Source organism: Meriones unguiculatus, chromosome 1 (genome assembly GCF_030254825.1).
Source record: "Meriones unguiculatus strain TT.TT164.6M chromosome 1, Bangor_MerUng_6.1, whole genome shotgun sequence".
NCBI lineage: Eukaryota > Metazoa > Chordata > Mammalia > Rodentia > Muridae > Meriones > Meriones unguiculatus.
In genome coordinates, this window is record NC_083349.1 from 159,646,935 (window position 1) to 159,672,666 (window position 25,732).

Here is a 25,732-nt window from a genome sequence, read left to right on the forward strand (position 1 = left end):
GTGTCTGCTGCAAGATAGAAAGGGGAGACAGGAGTCCCTGAGGGTAGGGGGGGAGGTGGAGTGGTGTGCAGGCAGACCTCAGGCTGCAGTAACTTCAACAAGATGGCAGGCACCAGGGTTAAGCAGGGCAATGATGTGCTGACAGATTTTACAGCAGTCTCCGCGGCTACAGAGTGGGTCAGAGACTGGTAGGGAGGGAGTGAGAGAAGGGTGCAGTGGAAGCACAGCAGAAGAGAGTGGCAGGAAACCAGCGGACACGAGCACCCAAGCACTTCCGGTCATCCTCAGTCCCCAGACAAGAAGCTCATTCACAGCTGTTAGACTTATTTTAATGACACCCTAAAACTCAGGTGCAGGGCCAGCAGGGCCAAGGCTCAGCAGCTATAAAAGACGGGCCCTACACCTGCCCAAGGCAGGTCGTTGCAGGAAGGCACTCACAGTGGGGAGCCGGGCAGTAGTGCAGTTCAGGCCCCCGATATTTCTTCATATAAAATCAGGATGGGGGGGGGGCCGAGGGTGAGGGACACAGAGAAACCATCCCAGACAGCTGAGAGGTTAAGGGGGTTGGGTGCTGGCAGTAAGAATGTGTTAAGTCAGTGCCCTAACCCAGCATGAACACACACTCACACACACACACACACATTCACTGTCTCTCTGCAGTCTGAAGCTGGGAGCTGGTGGGGGGAAGCCTCATGGTCAAAGCCCTTCTTCTCCTCCCTTCTAGCTGGTACGAAGTTGATAATCTGCGGGGGAAAAAATAAACAGAGCAGGGGCCACCTGAGAATGGAGAAAGGGGAGAGAGGGAGAGTCCTCCAACATGGGTCCTGACACACATAATTACCCCTGGAAGTATCTCACAATGCTTAGGGCTTACAGGCTCAGGACATAGCTCTAAAATGGAACGTCTGCTCAGAAGCCTGGATGTGGCTGGACGGCAGGTCCTACCTGTCATGTGTAAACTCCTGTTTTCTACCCTTACCATCACACAAAAAAAAAATCCTGCTTAGATTAGGATGGGTCTCACACAGGAACCCATATGCAGGAAGCATATGGAGGTGCTAAGTGCCAACGTCTTGTTCAGATCTTATCACTGTGGAGAGGCCAGCCTCGCCATTTTAAAGACGTATAAGCTAACGCCCAAGGAAGCATGGCTTACTTACAGGCTCAGTACTAAGCACGTTATGCTTTAGAACTGTCCCGAACACAGCACCGGTCCCCATTCCCCCCATCTCCTTAACTGCATTGCCCCGGAGAGCCCATCTATCTTACCACCACTCTGCGTGATGTAACGGACCCAGGGCAGGGCCTGGTATCCACTTTTCTCGATGATCTTCATGTAACGCACCTGAAGGAAGATGAAAAGGAGTGGCTCAGCAGCAGAGCTTCCTCCGGGAATTCTGTGAGGAGCTGAGGCATGACTTGGGGGAGAGCCCCTGCCTGTGTGTGCCAGTTCCTGGGTTCAATCCCTAGTATTGGCGGGGGTGTACTGGGGATGGGAGGGGAGTAGAGTCAGAAGGAAAAGTGATGTTTTATACAGGACACACCTGAAGGTACAGGATGATACAAACTGGGAGGCTCCGGGCATGACATGGGCAAAGAGGAGGTGGTCCAGACCAGGAGGGGAAAGGTGTACAGACAGGAAGAGAGAGGACAGAGTTGGGGAACAGTGACCGAGCAAGGGGGTGGCAGGTGCGGGCATGAGCGGTGCAGAGGGAGAAGCCACAGCCTGAGAACACAGGAGGTGACAATCACAGGGAGAAGACAAAGAAACTGAGAACATGGCATGGGGACACGTGACTTTCCTCCCGGTGCTGGAAATCGAGACAGAAGAATGTCATAAATTCAAAGCTGGCCTGGGTTGCGCAGTCAGCTTGAGACCAGCCTGGACTTGGCTCACTTGGGTTACAAACAAAATAAAAATGCCTGGTGTGGTAGTGCACACCTCTGATCTCAGCGCTTGGGAAACAGAGGCAGACAGGTCTCTACGAGTTCAATGCCACCCTGGTCTACAGAGCAAATTCCAAGTCAGCCTGGCTACAGTGAGAGCCTGTCTCAAAAACAAAAACAAAACAGGGGGCTTGCACTGGATGGTTTTGTATGTCAACTTGACACAAGTCAGAGTCCTCAGAGAGGAAGGAGGCTCAGTTGAGGAAATGCCTCCACGAGATCCAGCCCTAAGGCATTTTCTCAATTAGTTCTAGGGGACCTGACAGCCTCTTCTGACCTTCACAGCTACTGCGCACACACAGTACACAGACATATATGCAGGCAATGCACATAGCATAAATAAAAGCTCAGGTGAATAAATAAGATGTGAGATGACAAGGGACTGAAGCCAGGAGGGAGGGCAGCAGAGAACCTCCCTGTTCCTCACCTGGATGCCAGAAACAGTGAAGTAGGGGATCTCAAACTTGACCCCGATGGGCGGCCGGCCCTCCACCTCCTCAGTCTCCACGCTGGGGAGGCCGAAGTGGGCACGCATCAAGTACTCCTTGCCCCCCTGTGAACACACAGAGGCTTCAGACTCCTGGGGTGGCCCCTCTGTCTCTTAGGCCACCCTCACAGCAGCGTACCTGTCCATTGCACAGACTTCAAAGTCAAGAATGTTGGCTGAGACCCATAGGAAAAGCCTGTGCTTGTACAAGCAAGGGAAGGGTGCTAACTCTTGTTCCTCAGTCTGGAGGAGACAGACAGACAGAAACACACACACACATACACACAAAGTGACAATAAAATAGAGCCACCAGGGTTCCAAGAATGTGGAGAATGTGGGTCCTATCTGGACAGTGGGACACACACACCTTTAATCCCAGCACTTGGGAGGCAGAGGCAGGTAGATCTTTAGGAGTTCAAGACTAGTCATGGCTACACAGTAAAAGACCCTGTCTAAAAACTAACAAAAACAAAAAGAATTGCGTCAATCGTAATCCATCCCATTTCACAGATGAGCTGAGGCTATGAAGGAGAAACCAGGAACCAAGGCTGTATTCCTGAAGGACTGGGGGGGGGGGGGGGGAAGTGCTGTTTCAAGAGGCCTCAGCGTCCCCATTTTGGTTTGGTTAGGCTTGGATTTTTCCGACAGGGTTTCATGTAGCCTAGGCTAGACTAGAAGTAGTCCTGTCAGCAAGGATAAGCCTGAATTCTTTATCCTCCTGCCTCCGCCTCCCAAATGGGAGATGGACAGGCATGGCCACCACATCAATCAGAACACAGACAGCCTGGGTTCCCCCTTCGTCAGCCCCCATCTATAGCCACGTGCATGGCAATGAGGTTCTCCGAGATATTCTTTACCTTGCCCTCATGTGGCCCAGGCAAGCCGCCCCCCCCACTACCGCTCAAGTCCCCTTTCACCCCAGGCCCCCTCTCCCAGGACTCACAGGGAAGGACTTGATACTCCAGATGACAACATTCTTCTCAGGCACATACTTCGCACTGCCTACGCTGGTCTTGAAGCGTGGGGAATCTGCATCACTAGGCACGGGCACGGAGATCTCCACACCATTGGCCACCGATTGCTTCTTAAACTGACCCTTGGCCTGCCAGAAGAGAGAAGGAGGCAAGAAGAATTCACACCCACGCAAGGCTTAGTGGGGGATGCTCGCGATCCCAGCCGCTCTGGAGGCTGAAATAGGGGATCTCAGGTCCAACGCCGGCCCGCACTATAGAGACAGCACTGCAGGGCCACCCTGTGCAACTAAGTGAGACCCTTTTGGAAAATGCAAATTAGATTAAATTAAGGCTGGGAAAGCCAGGAATGGTGGGGCATGCACGTCATTCCAGCCCTTGGGGGGCAGAGACAGGTGGATCTCTGTGAGTTTGAGGCCAGCCTGATATATAAAGTGAGTCCAGAACAGTCAAGGCTACACAAAGAAACCCTGTCTCGAAAAACAAACAAACAAAAAAAAGAGGCTGAGCTTACAGGAGGTATGCTAGCAGGCAAAAGCACTTGCTGCCTGGCTGGAGAAGCGGGGGCCCATGTGGTAGAGAGAGAACCAACTCCCGTAAACTATTCTCTGACCTCCATCACATGTGCCTACACACATATATACCCACGCACACAATAAAATGTGGCTGGGTGTAGTGGTGTCTGCCTTTATTTCTAGCCCTTGGGAGGCAGAGCAGCCGGAAATCTGAGTTCGGGGCCAGCCTGGTCTACAGAGTCCCAGGATGGTCAGGGCTACACAGAAAAACACTGTCTTGAAACCAAGTCCACCCCCAATTAAACTAATTAAATCAAAATGTAATAAAAATAAACAGTAGACGTGTGGGGCGGCACATGGCTTTGGCTCCAGAACTGGGGAGGCAGAGGCAGATTGATCTCTGTGGGTTTTCAAGGCCAGTCTTTGGGGAGAGGTCAGAGGGTTGGGAGGGAACAAGAGGGTGATGAGGGGGTGGAGATGATATGTCATGTGAATTATGAAAATGTCATTATAATATATGATTGATATATATTAATATAGGGGCTGGTGAGATGGTTCAGTGGGGAAAGGCACTTGTCACCAAGCCTGAGAACCTGAGCTAAATCCCAGGACCCACATAATAGAGGAGATCTGACTCCCCACATAATAGAGAACTGACTCCCTCAAATTGTACCCTGACATCGACACACACATATATATGAATAAACATATAAATGTGTAAATTTTTTTAAAAGTGTGCATGCTAATAAACTTTTAAAGCCAGGTATTATGGTGCAAGCCTGTAGGGAGGATGTTTATAAGTTCAGGGCCAACCAGGACTACATAAGGAGGCCCTGCGCCAAATGTAAAGAAAAACAGCTAGTGGCACATGCTTGTAATACCAGTACTAGGGAGGCAGAGGCAGGAATATCTCTGTGAGTTCAAGGCCAGCCTGGCCTACTTATTAAGTTCCACGACAGCTAGGGCTACACAGAGAAACCCTTTCTTGAAAAACCAATAAATAAACAAACAAACAAAAAACAAAAGCAAACACATAAGGCTGGAAAGATGGCTCAGTGGTTAGGAGAACCAGTTACTATTGCAAAAGACGCGGTATTGGCTCCTCGCACCCACAGGACAGTTCACGATCATCTGTATCTCCAGTTCTACGGGATGTAACACCCTTTCTGGCCTCCAAAGGTAATGGGCACGTAGGATACATATGCATAAACAGATAAACACCTATTCACATAAAATTAAAACACATCTTAAGGGGCTGCAGAGATGGCTCAGAGGTTAAGAGCACTGGCTTCTCGTCCAGAGGTCCCCGGTTCAATTCCCACCTTCGCATGGCAGCTCACAACTGTCTGTAGCTCCAGTTTCTGGGTATCTGGCACCCTCACACAGTTACACACGCAGACAAAACACTGGTACACAAGAAGTAAAAATAAATAAATCAAAAAAATCTTGAACAAATAAATAAGGGCTGAGAGGTTGCATTCCTCTTTAGACCCAGCCCTTTAGGAGGCAGAGGCAGGCCGAGCTCTGAATTTGAGGCCTTCCTGGTCTATAGAGGTCAGCCAGGGTTACATACCGAGATCTTGCTTAAAAAAAAAAAAATTAGATCTGGAGAGACGGGTGAGAGGTGAAGAACACTGCCACTCTTTGGAGGGTTCCAGTTTGATTCTCGGCATCCACACGGCAGCTTACAATCACCCATAACTAGTTCTAGGGGATGCAATGCCCTCTTCTGGCCTCTGTGGGCAGCAGGCAAGCAAGTCTTGCACATCAGACATACACGCAGGCAAAACAGCCACACACACAAATTTAAGGGCGGGGGGGGCAGGACTTAAAAACAAACAGAAACCTGAATTCCCAACCAGGAGCCCTGCTGGTCAGAAGGTGCTGTGGGACCAGCACCGAGTTCCCCAGGGACTCACCTTCACCATGATCTCCACGCGGCTATGGGAGAATTTCTCAATGACTGACTCAATCCAGATCAGGGGTTTGACCTGCACGCAGAAGAGAAGGCAATTCTCACTGACTCTGACACTGGACCCCCGGTCCACTCCCTCCCGCTTCCTTTGTGCTGGGCCGGGCCATGGCTCACCTGGGTGCTGAGGCGGTAGGACATGAGTTCAAAGTCCCCGTCTGGGGGTATGAAGGAGATGGTGCGGTCATTGTCAAAGCGTGAGAGCCTCACGCACTGGTGGAATTTCACATCTTCCAGTTCCACGGACTTGTTCTTGCTGCCTGAAACTCGGAGTGGAGCGAGCAGAATGACCCTGGGCCTGAGGAGGGGCCTTGCCTGCTCCACTACCCCTACTGACCACTACCTTCTCCAGGTGTGCAGAGAAGGAAGCCTAGGGCCTGAACTGAGGGGGGAGGAGCTGAAACAAGCCCAGTTTGCCTCCCACCCCTAAGCTTCTGTTTTCTATTTTCATTTCATTTCATTTGGAGTTTATTTTTCTAAAACTTTTAGTAGAATTTTTTTTTTTAATTTTGCTTTTTTTGAAACAGTCTCTCTAACATAGCCTTGGCTATCCTAGAATTCCCCTGTGTAGAGCACGCTGGCTTCCAACTCACAGACAACTGCCTGCCTGTTTCCCAAATGCTAGGATTAAATGCATGAACCACCATGCCCAGCACAAATCTTAGGATTTGTTTCGTTTTGATTTTTTTCAAGACAGGGTTTCTCAGTGCAACCTTGCCTGTCCTGGACTGTCTTTGTAGACCTGGTTGGTCTCAAACTCACAGCAATCAACTACCTCTGCCTCCCTGAGTGCTGGAATCAAAGGTGTGCGCCACCAGACATGCTGGTATTTGTAATTAGATAGAGGTCTGTGTGTTTGGGTGACTGTGAGCACATGCATGTCCTGACGCTCACAGAGGCCAAAACATGGTGTCAGATTTCCTGGAGCTGGGTTGAGCCACCAGCCGTAGGTGCTGGGAGCTGAACTTCAGTTCTCTGCAGGAAGAAGAAATACCCCGAGCCACCGGGCTGCCCTCAGGACCTAATTTTCCCTTTGTGTGCATGTGTGTGTTGTGAGCGTATCTGTACGCTCAGAGGAACCTGAGGGTAGTCACCGCCTACCTTCTCTAAATCACCAGTACACTTATTTTACTTGGGAGGTAGAGCATGCTTGCCAGGGAGCATGAGGTCAGAGGACAACTTGTAGGAGTCGGCGCTCTCTATTTCTGTGGGTCCTGGGGATTGAACTCAGGCTGGCAGGCTTGCTGGCAGGCGTCTTCAGCCACCCAGACACGCCCTTTTATTTCCAGCACACTGCTGTGGGTGTCTGAGGAGCTTCTTCCCTCCCACCCTGGAAAGGCGGCCGACCGTTGTTTCTGATCTGCTGAGCCCTCCAATCCAGCTAGCCTACGACTTTCTGGGAGATTCTACTGTCTCTGCCTCCAATAGCATAGGAGTGCTGAGACTTCACGGGGCTGGAAAGATGGCTCAGTGGTTAGGAGCACTGGCTGCTCGTGTGGAGGATCTAGGCTCAGTTCCCAGCTCCTATATGGGGGCTGACAACCATCCAGTCCAGTCCCAGGGAATCTAACACCCTTTTCTGGCTTCTGTGGGCACTGCACACACATGGTACATACAGGCAGAATACCTGCACACATGATAGATAGATGATTGATAGATAGATAGATAGATAGATAGATAGATAGATAGATAGATAGATAGGCTGGGCAGTGGTGGCACATGCCTGTAATCCCAGAGGCAGGGGCAGGCGGATCTCTGTGGGTTTGAGGCCAGCTTGGTCTATAGAGCAAGCTCCAGGACGGGCAGGATCACACAGGAAGAAACCCTGCACCACCACAGCAGACTCTATGCCTGCTTTTTCCATGTGTTCTGGGGATCTGAACTCGGGTCTTCATGTTGCTGTGTAAGTGCTGGCTGAGACATCCCTTCAGCAACTCTTCTCTTCTGTTTTTGTTTGTGGTGGGCCTGCTTTCCTTTCCTTTGTTTTGGTGTGATCTTTTGAGATAGGATCTTATGCAAGCCAGGGTGGCCTCAAACTTACTAAGTAACTGAGGATGACTTTGAACTCCTGCTTCTCCCTCCCAGGCTCTGGGATTACCTGCATGTGACTCGATGCTTGCCATCCGCCTGGTTTTTGTTTGTTTGTTTGTTTGGCTTTGTGTTACTGTGTGTGTGCATGTGTGTATATGGGCACAGGTGTGTGTGGCCATCGGGGGACAGTCTCAGGTGTCTCCAAGTGTCATCTACCTGTTTTTTGGTTTGCTTGTTTTTTCCTTTCTGAGATAGCATTCCTCCTTTGGCCTGGAAGTTGCTGATTGGGCTGGGCTGGGCTGGGCCCCTCAGAATTCCCAGTGCCCCACTTGTCTCTGCCTCCTTCTCTAAGATACTCCCACTAATTTAAGGAGATAATGCCCTTGGACTCCTAACCTTCCCACCTCAGCATTCAGAGTGCTGAGATTACAGGCCCAGACTACTATGCCTGCCTCTCTGGAGAGGTTTAAATACAATTAACCTGTCTCCTCCCACTACGATGCCAAGGCCAGACATGGGCTTGGTCCGCAGCTGGCTCTCATCAACAAAGAAAGCAATCGCCAGGTGAGCTTTGCTGCTGGGATGCAGGACTAGTCCTCAGGCCTGTGAACACTTATCTCATAACTGGCTGTGGTCCAGGAGGCCTAAGGTTGCTTCCTAGCCCATCCCCAGGAAAGGCTCCCCCCAATCTTACGGCCAGTAAGCTCAAAGAGCACTCGGTCATTGAGGCCCAGCCGCAGCTCTGGCATCCCAGACAGAAACACCTTCAGCTTGATGGTGCCCACAATCTCGCTGAGCAAGACACTTCCGTTAGCGTTGACCTGCGAAGGGGGTGTCCCGATGTGGGGTGTCAACAGGCAGAGTCCCTTCTCCTGCCCTGGGGACATGAGGCATGGGACTCACCAGGAGGTTAACCGACTCTATGACATCAATGAAGACCTCGTTCTTTTTGTACTTGATCCCCTCAGAGCGCCATGACACAGCGTTGGTAACCGTGGGCGGCACTCGAGACTTGCCGGTTTCCAGCTTGTTGCCCTGCTGTGTGATGTACCTGTTGGGAAGAGTGGGGAGGATCTGAAGTTAACGGCAGGGACCCCTCAGAGGGACCTCCAGCTCCCTGCCCTTCCCCTGCGCTCACTCCTGCAGGATCTTGCTGTCCGTGGTCTGTGGAAAGCCGAAGTCCATGAGCTCGTCCAGCAGCTCGTATACAATGACAAAGTTGTCTCGGATGCTCTCCTCCTCCAGCTCCTTAAAATACTCGCAGAAGACCTGGGCACAGGGCCCCAGGGACAGACATCATGTAAGCTAGGAGCACACTCAGCCAGCCAGGAAGCAATTATTGATGGCCTACTCTGTGCCTGGGCTGCAAGCAAAGAGACTGGGTCTCTCGTGGATCTATCTATCTATCTATCTATCTATCTATCTATCTATCTATCTATCTATCAGATAACATTCTGCCTGTATGTACACCTGCACACCAAAAGAGGGCACCAGATCTCACTATAGATGGATCTGAGCCACCATGTGGTTGCTGGGAATTGAACTCAGGACCTTTAGAACAGCTAGTGCTCTTAACCTCCGAGCCAAAATGAGGAAAAGGAACAGGTCATGGGATGTGCAGGTGGGGAGAAGGAAACAACTGTTATAAACCTATACTTTGAAGAATCTGGAAAGACAGGTAGAGGAGGGTAAAATGGCTTTTCTGGGTGTGGCTATGATTCAGGGGGTGGAGGAAACCAGCACCTCCTTTGTAGTAGATCAGGACTAAGCCGCACCCCAACCCCTTACCGGGAGATTCTAGGCAGGGTTTTTGCTGAGGACCCACACTGCTGCACTGTTCACACTGTGAACTCAGAGACTGTGTACTGGAAAAATGTGTTTCTAGTTGTGGTGTGTCTCAACCCTAGCACACACCTCTAATCTAACACTTTCTGTAAACAGGATTAAATAAAGTCAACCACAGGTCAAGAAGAGAGCAAGCAACCAGCTGACAGAGAGCAAACAAAGGAAAAAAACCACAGAGAATGAGAGGAAGTCCGGAGGACGGACAGAGAGATGCACAGGAATAGACAGGAAGGGATTCAGTTTGAAGGGTTTTTAAGGCAGCATGGACAAAGAGAAGGGGCTTTTCTTGTACATCAGCTGAGTAGGAAGTTCAGCTGGGTGCTTTCTCTACCTCTCTGAGCTAGCAGGCTTTCACCCAGCATCTGGCTGAGTCTTTACTGGCAAAATTAAACATTTGGGATTTTGTTTAAAAGCAATACTTTGTTTTTTTGAGACAGGGCCTAAGCTGTGGAGCTTAGGTTGGCCATGAACTTTCTATCCTCTTGCTGTAGCCTTCAAAGATGTAGAATAAGAGATCTGATCCATCTTGCTCTCCCTTTTAAAAAAAAAAAAATGTGTGGAGGCCAAGTTTGGTGGCTCACATCTTTAATCTAAGCACTCACGAGGCAAACAGATACAAGTGGGTCTTGCTGAGCTCAAGGCCAACCTAGTCTACACAGTGAGTTCCAGGACAGCCAGGACTAGAGAGAACTTGTCTCAACCAACGAAAGAAAACAAACAACAACAAAAAAGCGTGGTACTGGAGGGATGACTCAGTGGGTAAGAACCACAGAGGACCTGTGGCCCACGTCCAGTTCCCAGCACCAAAATGGCAGCTCACAACTGTCTGTAACTCCAGTCCCAGGAGATTCAACAATTGCTCTGGTCTCTGTGGCCAGAGCATGAAGTGCATAGACATACATGCAGGCAAAACACCCATATACATAAAATAAAAAAATAAGCAAATATTTAACAGAGTGTATGTCTTAGCTTTTCCGTTTACTGTGTCTCCTTACTGGGGACACTGCCTTTGTAGTACTTCCTCTCCAAGGTCAGCGCCTGGCGGGGTGAGCACACAAAGACGGACAGACCAGCCAGCCAATGAGAGGCCAGCACCTACCTCCACGGTCTTGTACAGGAAGGAGTACACCAGGGAGGCATTGGCGTTCTTCAGCGTGGTGGCCACCACTGGCGCAGTAAGGTTAAGGAAGAAATGCCATTTTCGAGGGAGGGCTGGTACATGTACCCCGCTGCCCGCCCCCCCTTCCTACAAACCCTTACGGCATGCACAGCCTGAGTTAAGGCGCATGCTCTCAGGACAATGCTGTCCGGATGGAGATCTTGGCACTCCTGACCGGCGAGGCCTGGATGCGGTAGAGGTTGCTGTGCTTGATCCACAAGAAGTGCACACGGCCATGGCTCAGCAGTGGGGCCAGCACGCCCTCCTCCTCTCGTTGCATGAGCAGCGGCATGAAGTGGTCAATCTCTGTCATGGGCACATCACCTTTGTAGTTTCGGCTAATCAGAGGCTAAGGGCAGGTAGAGAGGACTCAGTCGCCACCAGTACCCTGACCTAGGGTACAAGGGCCTTAGGACATCTAATTTTCTTCTTTCCAACTCTCCTTTTCTCCCCATACACACTGGCCTCTCTTTTGGTTTATGGAGGAGATGGTAAGATAGTACCTTGTGTAACATAGGCTGGCCTTGAATCCAGATGTAATAGAAGATGACCATGAACTCCTGACCCTTCTGCGTTCACCCTTGATAGAGCTACAGTTACAAACCTTCTACCAAGCAAACTATATCCTCAGCCTGTCTTTCCTTTTCTTATTAATTTAGACACATTTTCTAGTGTTCCCTAGTTTTGTCTGAACTCTCCATCCTCCTGCCTCAGTTTCTGAAGTGCTGGGATGACAGGTATTTGCCACCATGTCATGCTCCATGTCTAATTCCCACCAGACATTTTTTTTTTCCAGAGCTGAGCACGGAACCCAGGGCCTTGTGCTTGCTAGGCAAGTGCTCCACCACTGAACTAAATCCCCCACCACCCTCCCCCGACTTATCTGAGGGGCCTAGACAAGACTTTAGCTCTGCACACCTTCGTTTTTATGCCTGTTATGTGGAAACTCAATACCCACAGCTAAAAGCATCCTGGGTGCATACGGAACCCCATCAACTTTCTACTAAGGAGTGTTATGCCAGGGATGGGCTTGGGAGGGGGAGGCTGGAGGATCAAAAGTGCAAGGCCGTCCTCAGCTACATAGCAAGTTCAAAGCCAGCCTGGACTGCATGAGATGGTCCCAGAGAAAGAAAGGAAGAAGAAAGAAAGAAAGAAAGAAAGAAAGAAAGAAAGAAAGAAAGAAAGAAAGAAAAAGAGGATGTCGGGCAAGAGTGCAGGAGAGGACATGCCTACCAGGCATGAGGTCTTTGGTTTCATTCTCAGCAGTGCAGAAGTTAGGCAAACATCAGCCAGTAAGACTGGATGTCGGAGCCTTGTCTTGCCAAGGGCCTGCCATCCCAGCTATGAGGGAGTCTGACACAGGAGAGTGGCAAGTTCAAAGCCTACCTAAGAAGCAGAGTAAATCTGAAGCAGGCCTGGGTAATGCCACCAGATACCATTTCAAAATAAAGAGTAGACAGGGGACTGTGAGAGAGCTCAGTGCTCGAAGGGTCTCGCCACCGAGGCTGATGGTCTGAGGCAGATCCTCAGCACCCACATGGGCGAAGGACAGAACAGATTCTCACATATGCAAAGCAATTAAATAAATGTAATTTTTAACATGTGTGAAGATGAGGCTGTGATTTAGTGGTAGTGTCCTAGCTCAGCTCCCACACCCTCCACGGAGGAGGAGCCGGAGGAGGGGCCTTTGCTAAGGAGTTCAGTGTCCACCTTAGCTCTGAGGCAGGTGTCTTTGTCTCCATTTTCTAGGCTGAGGGAGCCGAGGTTTTAAACTATGTCCACAAAAAGCAGACAAGTGGAAGGGAACCACCCCTCTCGAGCTGTCTTGCTCTTGTAGCGCAGGCTGGCCTTGAACTCCTGGGCTCAGGTCATCCTTTCTGTGTCAGCTTCCAGAGTAGCTAGGACGACAGGTGCAGGTGCGTGGTACAACACCTGGCTCCACTGTCCTTATTGTTTACTTGTTTCCACGTGCACTACTATTTTCTGTGTGTGCACGCTGTGTGTGAGAGGCTGATGGTCCGTGGCTATGTGGTCAGAGAACTTTGCTAGGATGCCTCCTTTCCGCTTTACGTGAGTTTGGAGCTTAAGCTCAGGACGCCCAGCTTGGGCAGCCACTGCCTGGACTCGTTGAGCCTGTTTGGTTTTTGAGGCAATGCGTTATGTAGCCCAGGGCTGATTCAAACTCCCTGGGTCTCCTTCTGCCTCCAACTCCGGAGTGCTGGGATTATGGCTGTTTAGGCAGCACTTTGGGATCAAACCTAGATCCCAAAGGCCAGAGGGCTCACAACTGAGGCACATGCCCAGCCCTGTCCTCATATTCCAGGGCTCATGTTTTCATCTCTGCTGCTGTGATTGTCACTGGAGAAGGGTCAGGCGGCCTGCCCTCCTTCTCCAGAGAGTTCCACTTTGCGCGCTCGAGCTTCGGGGTTTGCAGAAGGGCTTCGCTCACTGGTTCAGGGCGCTCAGATGGTGGGGATCTTTCTTATTCCCATATTACCTACACGGAAACGGGGGCTCAGAGAGGTGGAGCCCCTTGCCGCTGACACCGGGTGGAGAGGGCGGGTCCCCAGCTCCGAGGGCTGCGCCCTGAACCCGCGACCTCGCCAGGCGTCCCTCGACCCCTCGATCCCTGCCTCACCTTGCCCTTGACGTCCAGAATGAAGACTGCAGAGGCCGACATGGTGGCAGCCAGTCAAGCTGGGAGGCGGGTGCAAGCGGCAGAGGCGGCAGCGCTGCTTCCTTCTTCCTGCGGAAGCGCCTTTGCCCAGGTGAGCCTCCAGGTGAGCAGGTCTTAAAGGGGAGGCCGCCAGGTGAGCGCGTCTTAAAGGGGAGGCCGCCAGGTGGGCGGTGTGGACGACCGCAAAAGCCGAGGGTGCTTCAGGAGCTGGGAAAGGCAGAACCGAAGGTGTGATAGCTTCCCTGGGTGGACGGTGAGACGCCAGGACATTTATGCACTGATTCTTCTTCTCGCGGGCTCGCTCGCCGCCGTGCATCCGAGTGTCTGCGTCTATTCCTTCACCCCCTCTTCCGCCCACCGCTGTGTCCATCCCCGCCTCCACTCACCTACCCATCCATTTATCAGCCCCTCCCACGTTCACACAAACCTTCACGTCAACGTCCGTCAACCCACCCACCCACGATCCATCCATCCACCGGGGCTGCGTCTCTAGCTTCTCTCTCCCACACACAGCAGTATCAATAGACCTCGCTCTATTCTGTCCCTGACCCGCTGCCCACCACTACAGGTCAGGCTTGGTAGCCCTCTCACGCACACTATCCACTTTACCACCGTTTAATTATTGTTGTTGTTTCGAAACAGGGTTTCTCTGTGTAGCCCACCTGCTCTGTAGACCAGGCTGGCCTCACACAGAGATCCACCTACATCTGCCTCCCGAGTGCGGGGATTAAAGGCACCGCCATGCTTAGCCTGTTTTTGTTTGTTTGTTCTTGTTTCCTTTTTTTTTTTTTTTTAATTAATTCTATTAAAAATAACCCAGGCTGGTCTGGAGCTCATTATACGGCCCAGACTGATTTACAAGTACTGAGATTACAGTCCCGAGCCACCATGCCTGACTTTGGGTTGTTTGTTTGTTTGTTTGTTTGTTTTTTCTAACTGCATTAATTTTTTTAATAGCCAACGCTAGCCGTAAGCTCAAGATCATCTGTCTCTACCTTCTCATTGCTGGGATACCGTTTGCGGAGGGTGATGGGGGAAAAAACAAAAACAAAACCACTCCAAACCTCAGCAGAGCCATGTGTGTGGCGCTCGGCTATGGAAGAAACGTTTAATGCATGGCTGCCAGGGGGCGACATAAGCCCGCTCAGGCCTCGTTGCCGCCTCAGACTTTACCGGTCCAGGAGTTGTTCCAAGGCTGAGGCAGAGCGCCTGTATGGAAAGCGTATCAGCCACCACCCCGGAGGAGGCCTAGCGCAGTGTTCGGGCCGCACAGCCGGGTTATCGAGCCAGGATTCTGTTGTTCTGGTTGTTTTTTTTCCTGGGCAGTGGGACTCCCACCTTTGCGGGTGCTGGCAAGCACTGTCCCAGTTACACTCCCAGCCCTTAAAATGTTTTTGTTGGGCGCCTCCATGGAAAGCACAGGCTAAATTCCCAACTCTTCCACCTCTCCTTGCTAGTTGCAACATCTCCAGGCTTGCCATTAAATACCTTCCAAGAAGAAACCTACAGATAACAACACACATCTTTTATTTATTTATGTTTTTCAAAGACCCGTCTAGCCCGGGACTTCCTATACAGCTAAGGATCACTTTAAACTCCCTACCTTCTAAACTCCAGGATGACATACATACCCCACCACAGTCCATTGATGGGGTGCAGTGGTGCGAACCCAGGACTGTGTGTATGCTAGGCAAGCGTTCTACCAGCTAAGCTACAGCCCCCATCTTCTGGATAGCCCTTTGAGGGGAATGGAGAGTTGCTGTTATCTTCCAGTGACAGATGGGGAGACTCAAGTTTGACCCCAAAAGGGTAAAGTCGTTCAACAGTTGTGTTTATCTGATTTTGTTACTAGTGTTTTTATATAGCCCAACACAGCCTGGAAATCATTATCCTCCTGCCTCAGTGCTGGGGGAATCTCAGGAATGCCCAATCATATCCAGTTAGTTTGGTGCTGGGGATGGAACCCAGGGCTTCTTGCATGCTAGGTCCATGCTCTACTTGCTGATTTCCATCTCTAAGCTTTTAGGTTGCCACAGTAGAAGGATCATCAGCTGACTCAGGGCAGCTGGGGATCACCTCACTGTGCTGGGGCAGATTTCTGGGGCTCCCTTGCTTGCAAGGCCACTGTAACACACACACACACACACACACACACACACACACAAGGTTTCAAAACACAAGGTATGAAGCCAGGCACAGTGGTGCATGCCTGTAATCCCAGCATTGGGGGAGGCAGAGGTAGGCAGATCTCTGTGAGTTCGAGGACAGCCTGTTCTACAGAGTGAGTCCAGGACAGACAAGGCCACAGAGAGAAACCCTGTCTCAGAAAAAAGCAAAACAAAACAACAAGCTGTAGAGCCCCCAGCGCAGGCTGGTGGCCCAAGCTTTCAATCCCAGCATGCTCCTGGCAGAGGCAGGGAGATCTCCATAGTGAGTTCCAGCAGAGCCAGGGCTACACACTGTCACCCTGACTAAAAGCAAAACACAACAAAAAACAATGTGTGTGTGTGACTGCGAAGTGGGGGGGGGGGAGGGTTGTCAGCGAAATGGCTCAAAAGTGCTTGCCTGAGGACCCCAGTCTAAAGTCCAGATCCCACATGATTGATGGGAGAGAACTGACTCCTGCCAGTTTCCCTCTGACCTCCACACATATACACAAAACATAAACATAATTTTAAAGGAAGTTGGGTAGCTCTCCCGAGGAAGGAGGAAGGGAGCACATCTGAAGTTGTCCTCTGGCCTCCAGACTTGAGTGTGCAGAGCACAATACGAGTAACCCTCTCCTGGGGTCCGAGCATAATACCAGTAACCCTCTCCTGGGGCCCGAGATGCATTCCCATGGTAAATGGAACCCAGAAGCCTGGGCCCAGCGCCCTGGAATCTGAAACCCAAGGCCTATTTAGCTAAAAAATTCATGAGACCGAGCGCCTCAGTCGGAGCAGAGAACAGACTCGCTCTGTCTCAGCCAGCCCAGCCCACTGTGGCTCAGTAACCACCACCATCCCCCAGAGGTGGTGCCTCTGTCCCAGTTTGTCCTAAATATTCCATCCTTCTCCTCACCCCTGCTCCTCTCCCCACCAAACCCCACCCCACCCCACCCTGGCCCCAGCTTCTGCTCATCAGCCACCTTCCCTTTTCCTCCCTCTAAAGAAATCTGTCTAACTCACAGTGATGATGACCCACTCCCTCTCACACCTATGGCTCCCAACCCAGCTCAGTCAGATTCCTGCTGGCCTCAGGTTTCACTCCACAAGGGCCTTAGACTTAGTGATTTCACTCCTCTTCCTGCCTCTTACCCAGCATTGCAAAATTCTCACCATCTTGTTTTCTTTGTGTCCTTCTTTCTCTGTGGAGAGGTCCCTCTGACTTCCCTCTTCCTGCCCTGGGCAGGGCCGTCCCTCCTCTGGGTTTTCCCATGCCCAGCAGGCCCCCTGCACAATTGGCTTGTAACTATGCATTTTGTTGATATTTGTTTGTTTGGTTTGGTTTTTTAGAGACAGGGTTTCTCTGTGTAGCCTTGGCTGTCCTAGACTCCCTTTGTAGACCAGGCTGGCCTTGACCTCATACAGATGCACCTATCTCTACCTCATGAGTGCTGGAATTAAAGGAGTATGTCACCACTGCCCGCCTTGTTGATTTTTTTTAAGATTTTATTTATTTATTTTATGTATTTGAGTGCTCTATCTGCATGGACACCTGCACGCCAGAACAGGACACCAGTTCTCACTATAGATGGTTGTGAGCCACCATGTGGTTGCTCAGGAATTGAACTCAGGACCTCTGGGAAGATCAGACAGTGCTCTTAACCACTGCGCCAACTCTCCAGCCCTTGTTGATGTTTTTAATATGGGGTCTTCAGTAACCCAGACTGACCTTGAACTCCTGATCCTTCATTTCCACCTGCTGAGTGTGGGAAGACAACCTGCCACATTAGGCTTGTATAGTGTATTTTAATATCTATTTTAAATCATTTACATATTTTTCACTTATTTATGTTCTTATTCATGTGTGTGTTGGGGGGATGGTGCCTGTGCCAGGGCACAACTATGAAGATGGGGGAGGGGAGCAACTTGAAGAACTTGGTTCTCCTCTCACCAGGTGGGTCTCAGGGATCAGACCCTGGTGATCAGGCATCCCGCAAGCAGCTCTCTTTACTGGCGGAGCCCTGTTTCACCCCTATTTTAAGACTTTTCTGGTAGAGGAATGGGGAGAACCCTTGGCTGATGAAGTGCTGGCCGTGCAAGCCTGAGAACCTGAGCTTGGAGCCCCAGCAGCCACAGAGAAAGACAGATGCAGCAGCTGGAGCCGGCTGGCCAGCCAGTGTAGCTAACCTGGTGAGTTCAAGGTTCAGTGAGAGACCCTGTCTCAAAATCAGTGTAAAGAGCTGTTCTAACTCCCCACACATACAAGGTACTTGGTTTTGTAATTGGTTTTTTTGCTTGTTTGTTTTTCGGGACAGGGTTTCTCTGTGTGGTCCTGGCTGTCCTAGAACTCTCACTGTAGACTAGGCTAGCCTCAGACTCACAAAGATCTTCCTGCCTCTGCCTCCCAAGTGCTGAGATTAAAGGCATGTGCCACCCTTCCTGGCTTGTTGTTATTGTTTTAAGACAGGGTCTTATTTTATAGCTCTGGCTGGTCTGGAACTCATTATGCAGACCAGGGTGGCCTTGAACTCAGAGAGATCTCCTTACCTCTTGATCCTGAGTGCTGGGATTAAAGTTGTGCTTCCAGCAAAAATGGAATAAGTTGTTTTAAAAGGCCTCCTTTGCGCCTGCGCTGCCTGGTTCCTGTCTCTCTGAAAACCATTATTTGTTCATGTCTTTTATGAACAAATTCAGTTCCTCCTCACCCACCCCCACCCCCAATGCCATATGGGACTAAAAGGCTAAATATATTTTGCCTAAAAAAATATGCCCCAGGTGCCTGGTAGTAGAACTTTGGAGAGAATGTGGGCTTCCCGGTTCTGCTTCCTAGGGCTCAAGTCTTTGCTCTTCCCCATGCTCCCTGTGTGGCAGTGGGGAAGTTACTTAACCTCTCTGAGTACTTTCCCCACACTGGAAAGTTGTTGTAAAAACTTCATATAAAAATTCGTACCTCTCCTGGCTCTGAGTCAGCTCTATAAAAACCCAGCTTACATGACCGGAGACATGGCTGAGAAGTCAAGGCTCTTCCAGAGGACCCTGGCTCCATTCTCAGCACTCACATGTGGGCTCACAAACATCTGTAATTCTCCAGTTCCAGGATCTGATGCCCTCTTCTGGCCTCCTCAGGCGGGAAGAGTCCTCAGATGCAGAGACTGACATTCAGACAAATGCTCATCCCCACAAGATAAAGAATATTAACACCATTACTAGTTTTTGTCTACTCTTTATTTATTATGTTTATTTGTGTGTGTGGTAGCCTGGGGAAGCCAGAAGAAGGAGCCTCGGATCCAGAGGAGCTAGAGCTATTGGCACTTGTGGGTCAACCTACTTGGGTGCTGGGAACCAAACTTGGTCCTCTGCAGGAGTAGTGTGGAAAGCACAAAGGTCTACCCCATGCTAACTTTAAACGTTCTTACTATAAAGGATAAAGCTTCTCTTACTGTCCCAAAACATTTTTCCCTAAAGGGGGCACAGCCTAAAATACATGTTAAATGAAAAGACCTGGGAACTAATGGAAAGGGCCTGCTGTTCTACCACCAGGATGAGGCTTGTATCTTTCCAGAAAATGAATGAAGTCCCAGAGGGCTCCCATTCTAATGCATCCGACCAGGACGGCATCCCGGAGACCACCAGACAAGTGAAGAATCTGAAGACTGGGGACAAACCCGTCAAGAAGAGACATTGCAGGAGAAAAAATTAAGCCGATGACTGAGAGAGACCAAGGCATAATACTACTGACCCCAAAATGATGCTGTTATGTTTACTGACTACATTGCATATTAATCCCCAGCTTGCCAATGCAGCACCTAAATCAATGCTGTCTATAAGGGAGGATGAAAGGCACGCCTGGCCTAATGGCAGGGTGGTGTACGCCTTTAGTCTCAGCATTCCAGAGACAGAGGCCATCAGATCTTGTGAGTTCTAGGCCAGCCAGGCTATACAGAGAGACCCTGATTCCAAAGGGAAAAAGAAAAGAGAAACAGGAGAAAGAAAGCATGCCTATAGTAGGAGACAGTATGATGTTGTTTTACCATGCTGAGGATTGTTTTTAGAGGCCGAGATTGGTAGTGTTCACCTTTACTCCCAGCACTCTGGGAGGCAGAGTCAGGCTGGTCTCTGTGAGTTCAAGTCCAGGACAGCCAAGGCTATGTGGAGGGCGGGGGGGGGGGGGAAGGATTGACTTTTAGGCTTTTATATTTCCAGTCCTGGAAATGATTACTGGAATACAAAGAGAGGCTCCAAAAATGGCCTGTATGATTAGTGTAAAGCTACTGATATTAGAGCAACATATTAGAAGAAAGAGTCAAGAGACAGGCAAACTGAGAACCACAATTTTACAAAACAGAGCTGCTACAAACTATTTCTTGCTCACGCACAATCTTGGTTGTCAACAAGCTCCTGGCATGCTGTTGCTTTAGTGTGTCAGATTTTCTCATGCTCATGGGCAAATTGATGATCTGCATAGAGATAAACAAAACTCTCTCAAGTAGCCTTTGAATGGCCGTCATGGTTAAGATGGCTTTCCCTTCCCTTGGTCCTTCTGTTAGTCATCTTATAATTCTCTTATGCTGCCTCTAACGCACCAGCCATGCAGGCAATGCATTCAAACTTCGCCTCTAGTACAGCCACACATTTCTTTTCAATTTTTTAAAAAGTGGGGCTGTAGGGGGCACGGAGGCCCTTGTGCTCACAGATAAGCACTCAGGGAAACTGGGATGTTAAACCAACCACAGGCTTGTTCCATAACCTGCCATCGGCCCAGAAGGCTGGGGGCAGATGTAGCAAATAGCCTTTGCATTACCTGTGTCACCTAGCCAAAACCACCCTGGATCCTCCCCAGACCTTTATAAAACCTGTGGAAGATGTCACATGTAGTCAATCTACAGTCCTCACCCATCCTTTTTTTTTTTTTTTTTTTTTGAGACAGGGTTTCTCTGTGTAGCCCTGGCTGTCCTAGAACTCACTCTGTAGACCAGGCTGGCCTGGAACTCACAGAGATCTGCCTGCCTCTGCTTCCCAAATGCTGGGATTACAGGCATGCGGTTTCCACTGCAGGCTATCTATCTTTCTCTCTCTCTCTCTTTCTTTCTCTCTCTCCCTCTTTCTTTCCCTCCCTCCCTCCCTCCCTCCCTCCCTCCCTCCCTTCCTTCCTTCCTTCCTTCCTTCCTTCCTTTTCTTTCTTTGAGACAGGGTCTCATTATATATCTCTGGCTGGCCTTGAACCACAGAGATCCACCTGCCTCTGCCTCCCGAGTGCTGAGATAAAAGGTGTGCGCCACCGTGCCTGGCTAGGCTATAGAACACATCTTAATGCAACATGTCACATGTACTTTACAAATATTTGTTTTTCTTTTTAAATATTTGTTTTAGATTTATTTATTATGTGTATATATGCTTGCTCACCAAATGGGGTCCCAGATCTCATTATAGATGGTTGTGAGCCACCATGTGGTTGCTGGGAATCAAACTCAGGACCTTTGGAAGAGCAGCCAGTGCTCTTAACCTCTGAGCCACCTCTCCAGGCCGTTTACAAAGATTTTAATGTGGTCATGTCTCGTGCTTTACTGTGCACACAGGACTGAGTTAGTTATTCCCAGAAACATTTTCAACAAAATGTGCTGTACTTAGATATGCCTAAAATAAATTACTCTGGGCCAGATTCCTGAAATTTGAACCAACACTGGCTACGAGTCATGTTGAACTTAATTGCCTTTCTTGCCTCCCTTGCATTGTTACTCTTATGGCTGTGATAGTCTCATGCCTCACACACAGTCACACACACACACGTAGTACATACTCACAGCTTCTGAGTCATCTCTCTAGTCCTTTATTTATTTAACTTCAAAAAAAAGTTTGTTTTATTGCTATTATATCTGTATATGTGTTTCTCCCTTTGAGTTCAGTGCCCTTAGCTCAGAAGAAGAAGACAATGGATCCACAGGAGCTGGAGTTACGAGTGGCTGAAAGCTGTCTATCATGGGTTCAAGGATCTGAAGGGGGGCCCCTGCAAGGGCAAGCACTTTTAACTGTGGCACCATCTTTCTAGACCTTATTTAAGTTTGGTTGTTTGTTTGTTTGGTTTATTTTATTTTTTTTCGAGACAGGGTTTCTCTGTGTAGCCCTGGCTGTCCTGGAACTCACTCTGTAGATTAGGCTGGCCTTGAACTCAAAGCAATCTGCCTGCCTCTGCCTTCCTGAGTGCTGGGATTAAAGCCGTGTGCCACCACTGCCCAGCTCCTATTTAAATCCTGTGCACTGTGCCAGCTCTTCCTTCCTTCCTTCCTTCCTTCCTTCCTTCCTTCCTTCCTTCCTTCCTTCCTTCCACAGCCCACAACCCCAGGCTATACTACCAGACACTCTACAGCTACATATCTTTTCCGTCCCTCCCTCCTTTTCTCGCTCTCTTTCTTTGTGGTTGTTAATGATGGGCCCTAGCCTTACACTTGCTAGGGTAAGTGATCTACCACAGAGCCACACCCTCTTCCCTTTCTCTATTTTAAACATTTTCCATTTTAACTGTAACTTACTTTTTTGGGGGCGGGGAGAGGTGGTTTAAAACAAGTTTTCTCTGTGTGGCCCTGGCTGTTGTAGAACTTGCTCTGTGGACCAGGCTGGCCTCTAACTCAGAGATTCGTCTGCCTCCTCCCCCGCAGTGTTGGGACTGAAGGCGTGTGCCACCACCACCCAGCTTTTTTAGTTTTGGAAAAGTGTGTGCGCCAGCATGCACGTGTGGAGGTCAGATAACAACTTGCAGGCGTTTGCTCTTTCCTTTCACCCTGTGGGTCTTGGGGACGGAATTCGAGTTGTCATACTTTGTGATATGTGTCTTTACCTGCTGAGCCATCTTGCTGGCTCCCGTTTTCTGCTCTTAAATGTGATGTGTACTAAGAAGAAGCAGAAGTCAAGTTCCCACACAACGACCCACGGTTGGGTTTCCTGCCACCTGCATGTCCCACCAAGCACTGTCACCTGCAAAGGCAGCTGTTGATCTAGCCCCTGTTCAACATTAATCTTTTTTTTTTTCGAGACAGGGTTTCTCTGTGTAGCCCTAGCTGTCCTAGAACTCGCTTTGTAGACCAGGCTGGCCACGAACTCACAGAGATCTGCCTGCCTCTGCCTCCCTGAGTGCTGGGAGCACAGGCGTGTGCACCACTGCATCCAGCTAACATTAATCATTCTTATTCAAGATCTTATTTTAGGTCCTGTCTGTCAATATTTCAAACCTTCTACTGACCAATGACAATTGTTTTGTTTATTGAGACAGTGCAAAAGAAAAGAAGCAGCCATGTATCCCAGGCTGGCCCCAAACTCTCTACGTAGATGAGGCTAGCCTCGAGCTACTTTCTGTTCCTCCTCCTTTCATCTCCCAAGTGCTGGGATGATAGGAGTGTATCCCTAACCGTAGCTGCCACTTTTTTATTTTTTTATTTTTAAAGGGCCTCACATCTGGGCAGTGGTGGCACCTGCCTTTAATCTCAGAGGCAGGCAGGTTTCTGACTTCAAGGCCAGTCTGGTCTACAGAGCCAGTTCCAGAACAATCAGGGCTACACAGAGAAACCCTGTCTCAAAAAACAAACAAAAAAAATGGACAAAAAGTTGGGCCTCACTATGTAGTTCAGGCTTCCTGGAAATTACAGTCTTCTTGTCTCAAGCCTGTACTCTGTTAGTTTTGAAAATGGGAAGTGGTTTCACATTGAAACTTTAGTACGTAGTACACAAGGGACTTGATTAATCATGCTAGTGTGTGTGTGAATGTGTGTGTGTATGTGTGTGAATTTGTGTTTGTGTAGAGAGGCTGGCGGTCAACCTAGGACATCCTCTCTGTTAGTATTTTGGAACACAACCTGCTCCTGTCTTTAGATTTTTCAGTTTTATTTTTACATGTGTGGGTAGTTATGAGTACCCCACATGCCTCGTGTGTCTGGTGCTCAGGAAGTTCAGAAGAACAAGAGTGTCAGAATCCCCTGCTACTGGAGTTCTGGACAGTTGTGAGCTGCCCTGTGGTTGCTGGGAACCAAGTCTGGTCCTTTGGAGCCAGGGCTCTTGACAGCCCTCTAGCACCCTCCATCTTGTTTTCCAAGATTTCCCAGTGCATCTGGAGCTCAGCAGTCAGACTGGCCAGTGAGCTCCAGGGACCCTCTTGTCTTCCACTCCCATTGCTGTGTTTACAGTGGGCTTGACACCCACCCCCGCTTCCGTCACTTCTGGTTTTTCTCTTCTCCTTTTTCCTTTTTTTTCTTTGGTTGTCCTGGAACTCAGGACAGGCTAGCCTTGAACTCAGAGGGCTCCTCCTGCCTTTGCCTCCCAAGTGTGCCACCACACCTAGCTCTCTTCTCCTTTTCCACTGAGACCGCCTGCTGCCCACGCCGGCTTCAGGCTTGCAGCTCCTTCATCTCCAGCCTCTCTCCAGAGAGTTGGAGTGCTGGGAGGAGAGGTGTGCTCTGCTCTCTCAGCACTGTCTTTACACAACTTCCTTTTAAGGTCAGACACGGTGGAGCACACCTTTAAACCCAGGGCTCAGAGGCAGAAGCAGGAGGAAATCTTCTCCCAGCCTGGTCTACCTGGTTTACACAACAACTTCCAGGAGAGCCAGGACCCCAAAAGAAAAGAAGCAGGCGCTGGCACAGGCCTTTAATCCCAGTAGGCCTGAGGCAGAGACAGAGCTAGGCATGAGCAAACAACAACAAAACTAACAACAACAATGAAACTAAAACAAAAAAAATATTTTTTTTTATATCAGAGACTGAGCTCACTGGCTGGTTTCATCTGACATAAGCTAGACTCATCAGAGAGAAGGGAACTTCAATTTAGGAAATGTCTCCCTAAGACGGGCTGTAGGCCATCCTGTAGTTTCTTAATTCGTGGGTGTTGCAGGAGGACCCAGCCCAATTTGGGTGGTGCTCTCTTTGGGCTGGTGATCCTGGATTCTAGAAGAAAGCAGGCTGACCAAGCCATGGGGAGCAACCTTCAAGAGCGATTTATTTTTTAATTGTCTGTATGTTTGTGTATGTGCATGCATGTAGGTTTTTAATGGTTAGTCACGGTAACAAAAAGGCGAGCGCTAACATCCTTTGGTTCCTTTACTTTTCATGGCTTCTCCAGGATTGAGGCCACTGAGACTCGGTCAGGATATCATCTTTACAGTGTTCTCTCTTTTGTGCTTATTTTTCTGTGTGTGTGTGTGTGTGTGTGTGTGTGTGTGCGCGAGCACGCAGGCACACAGGTCATCGCAGCACCTGTGGAGGTAAGAAGAAGAGCCCCTCAGTTCTCCCGGAGCTGGAGTTACATGCGGTGTGAGTCTCCTGATGTGGGTCTTGAGAAAGAGCAGCCAGTGCTCTTGGCCACGAAGCCGTCCCTCCAGGCCTGCCTCCTCCTTTTTTGAGGCAAGGTCTCACTATGTAGCCCTACCTGGCTGGCCCAGAACCAAAGGAGAGATCCTCCTGCTTCTGTCCCCTAGTGCTGGGATTAAAGGATTAAAATCCGGAACCACAGTGCCTGGCTGCCAAGGAATTGTTTGTTCCCCGGCACAGTCAAGTTTCTCTGCATAGCCCTGGCTGTCCTGGACTTGCTTTGTGGACCAGGCTGGACTCGAACTCAAGGATACATCTGGCTCTGCCTCCCGAGTGCTGGGATTAAAGGTGTGTGCCACTACACCTGGCTTGCCAAGAAACATTCTGCTTCTCATCTTTCATTCCCTTCTGACATGTGTTCAGATTCTCAAATTCTTGCCAATTTGATGAGTAAACACACGTTAACTTTTTCCCAGTCCGCTGACTCACAGTCCGTGCTCAGTACCCGGGACAAAGAATGACTTACCAGGCGGTGGTAGCACACGCCTTCAATGCCAGCAGGCAGATCTCTGAGTTCGAGGCCACCCTGGTCTACCGAGTGAGCTCCAGGACAGTCGGGGCCACACAGAAAAACAAACAACCCACTCCCACAAGAACGAAGTAAAAACAAGAGAACAACTGAGAAGCCGATGCA

At 49.7% G+C, this 25,732-nt stretch overlaps 1 protein-coding gene across 2 annotated transcripts; it reads right to left on the minus strand.

Moving 5' to 3' along the window:
• Window positions 1-307: 307 nt before the first annotated feature.
• On the minus strand, window positions 308-25,717 carry Ap1m2 (adaptor related protein complex 1 subunit mu 2). Of its 2 annotated transcripts, none has more exons than XM_021649214.2 (13): window positions 25,565-25,717; window positions 13,566-13,811; window positions 11,120-11,276; window positions 10,868-10,935; window positions 9,062-9,192; window positions 8,827-8,974; window positions 8,618-8,744; window positions 6,010-6,152; window positions 5,840-5,911; window positions 3,378-3,536; window positions 2,375-2,500; window positions 1,270-1,345; window positions 308-743 (listed from the first exon to the last, which is right to left on the minus strand). In XM_021649214.2, the coding sequence occupies exons 2-13, from the start codon at window positions 13,605-13,607 to the stop codon at window positions 721-723; spliced, it is 1,272 nt and encodes a 423-aa protein (XP_021504889.1). In that variant the 5' UTR covers window positions 13,608-13,811; window positions 25,565-25,717; the 3' UTR covers window positions 308-720. The 2 variants fall into 2 exon arrangements, with proteins under 2 accessions (XP_021504889.1, XP_021504888.1); XM_021649213.2 differs by lacking the exon at window positions 25,565-25,717 and adding an exon at window positions 16,922-16,978 and having other exon boundaries at window positions 6,010-6,158.
• Window positions 25,718-25,732: the final 15 nt, after the last annotated feature.

Coding starts and splice junctions, on each gene's coding strand:
- Ap1m2 (XM_021649213.2), bottom strand. CDS start 13,607: ATGTCGGCCTCTGCAGTCTTCATTCTGGACGTCAAGGGCAAG. Junction 8,745..8,826: donor TAGAGTCGGTTAACCTCCTG/GTGAGTCCCATG, acceptor CCCCCTTCGCAG/GTCAACGCTAACGGAAGTGT. Junction 744..1,269: donor TTACATCACGCAGAGTGGTG/GTAAGATAGATG, acceptor TTTCCCCCGCAG/ATTATCAACTTCGTACCAGC.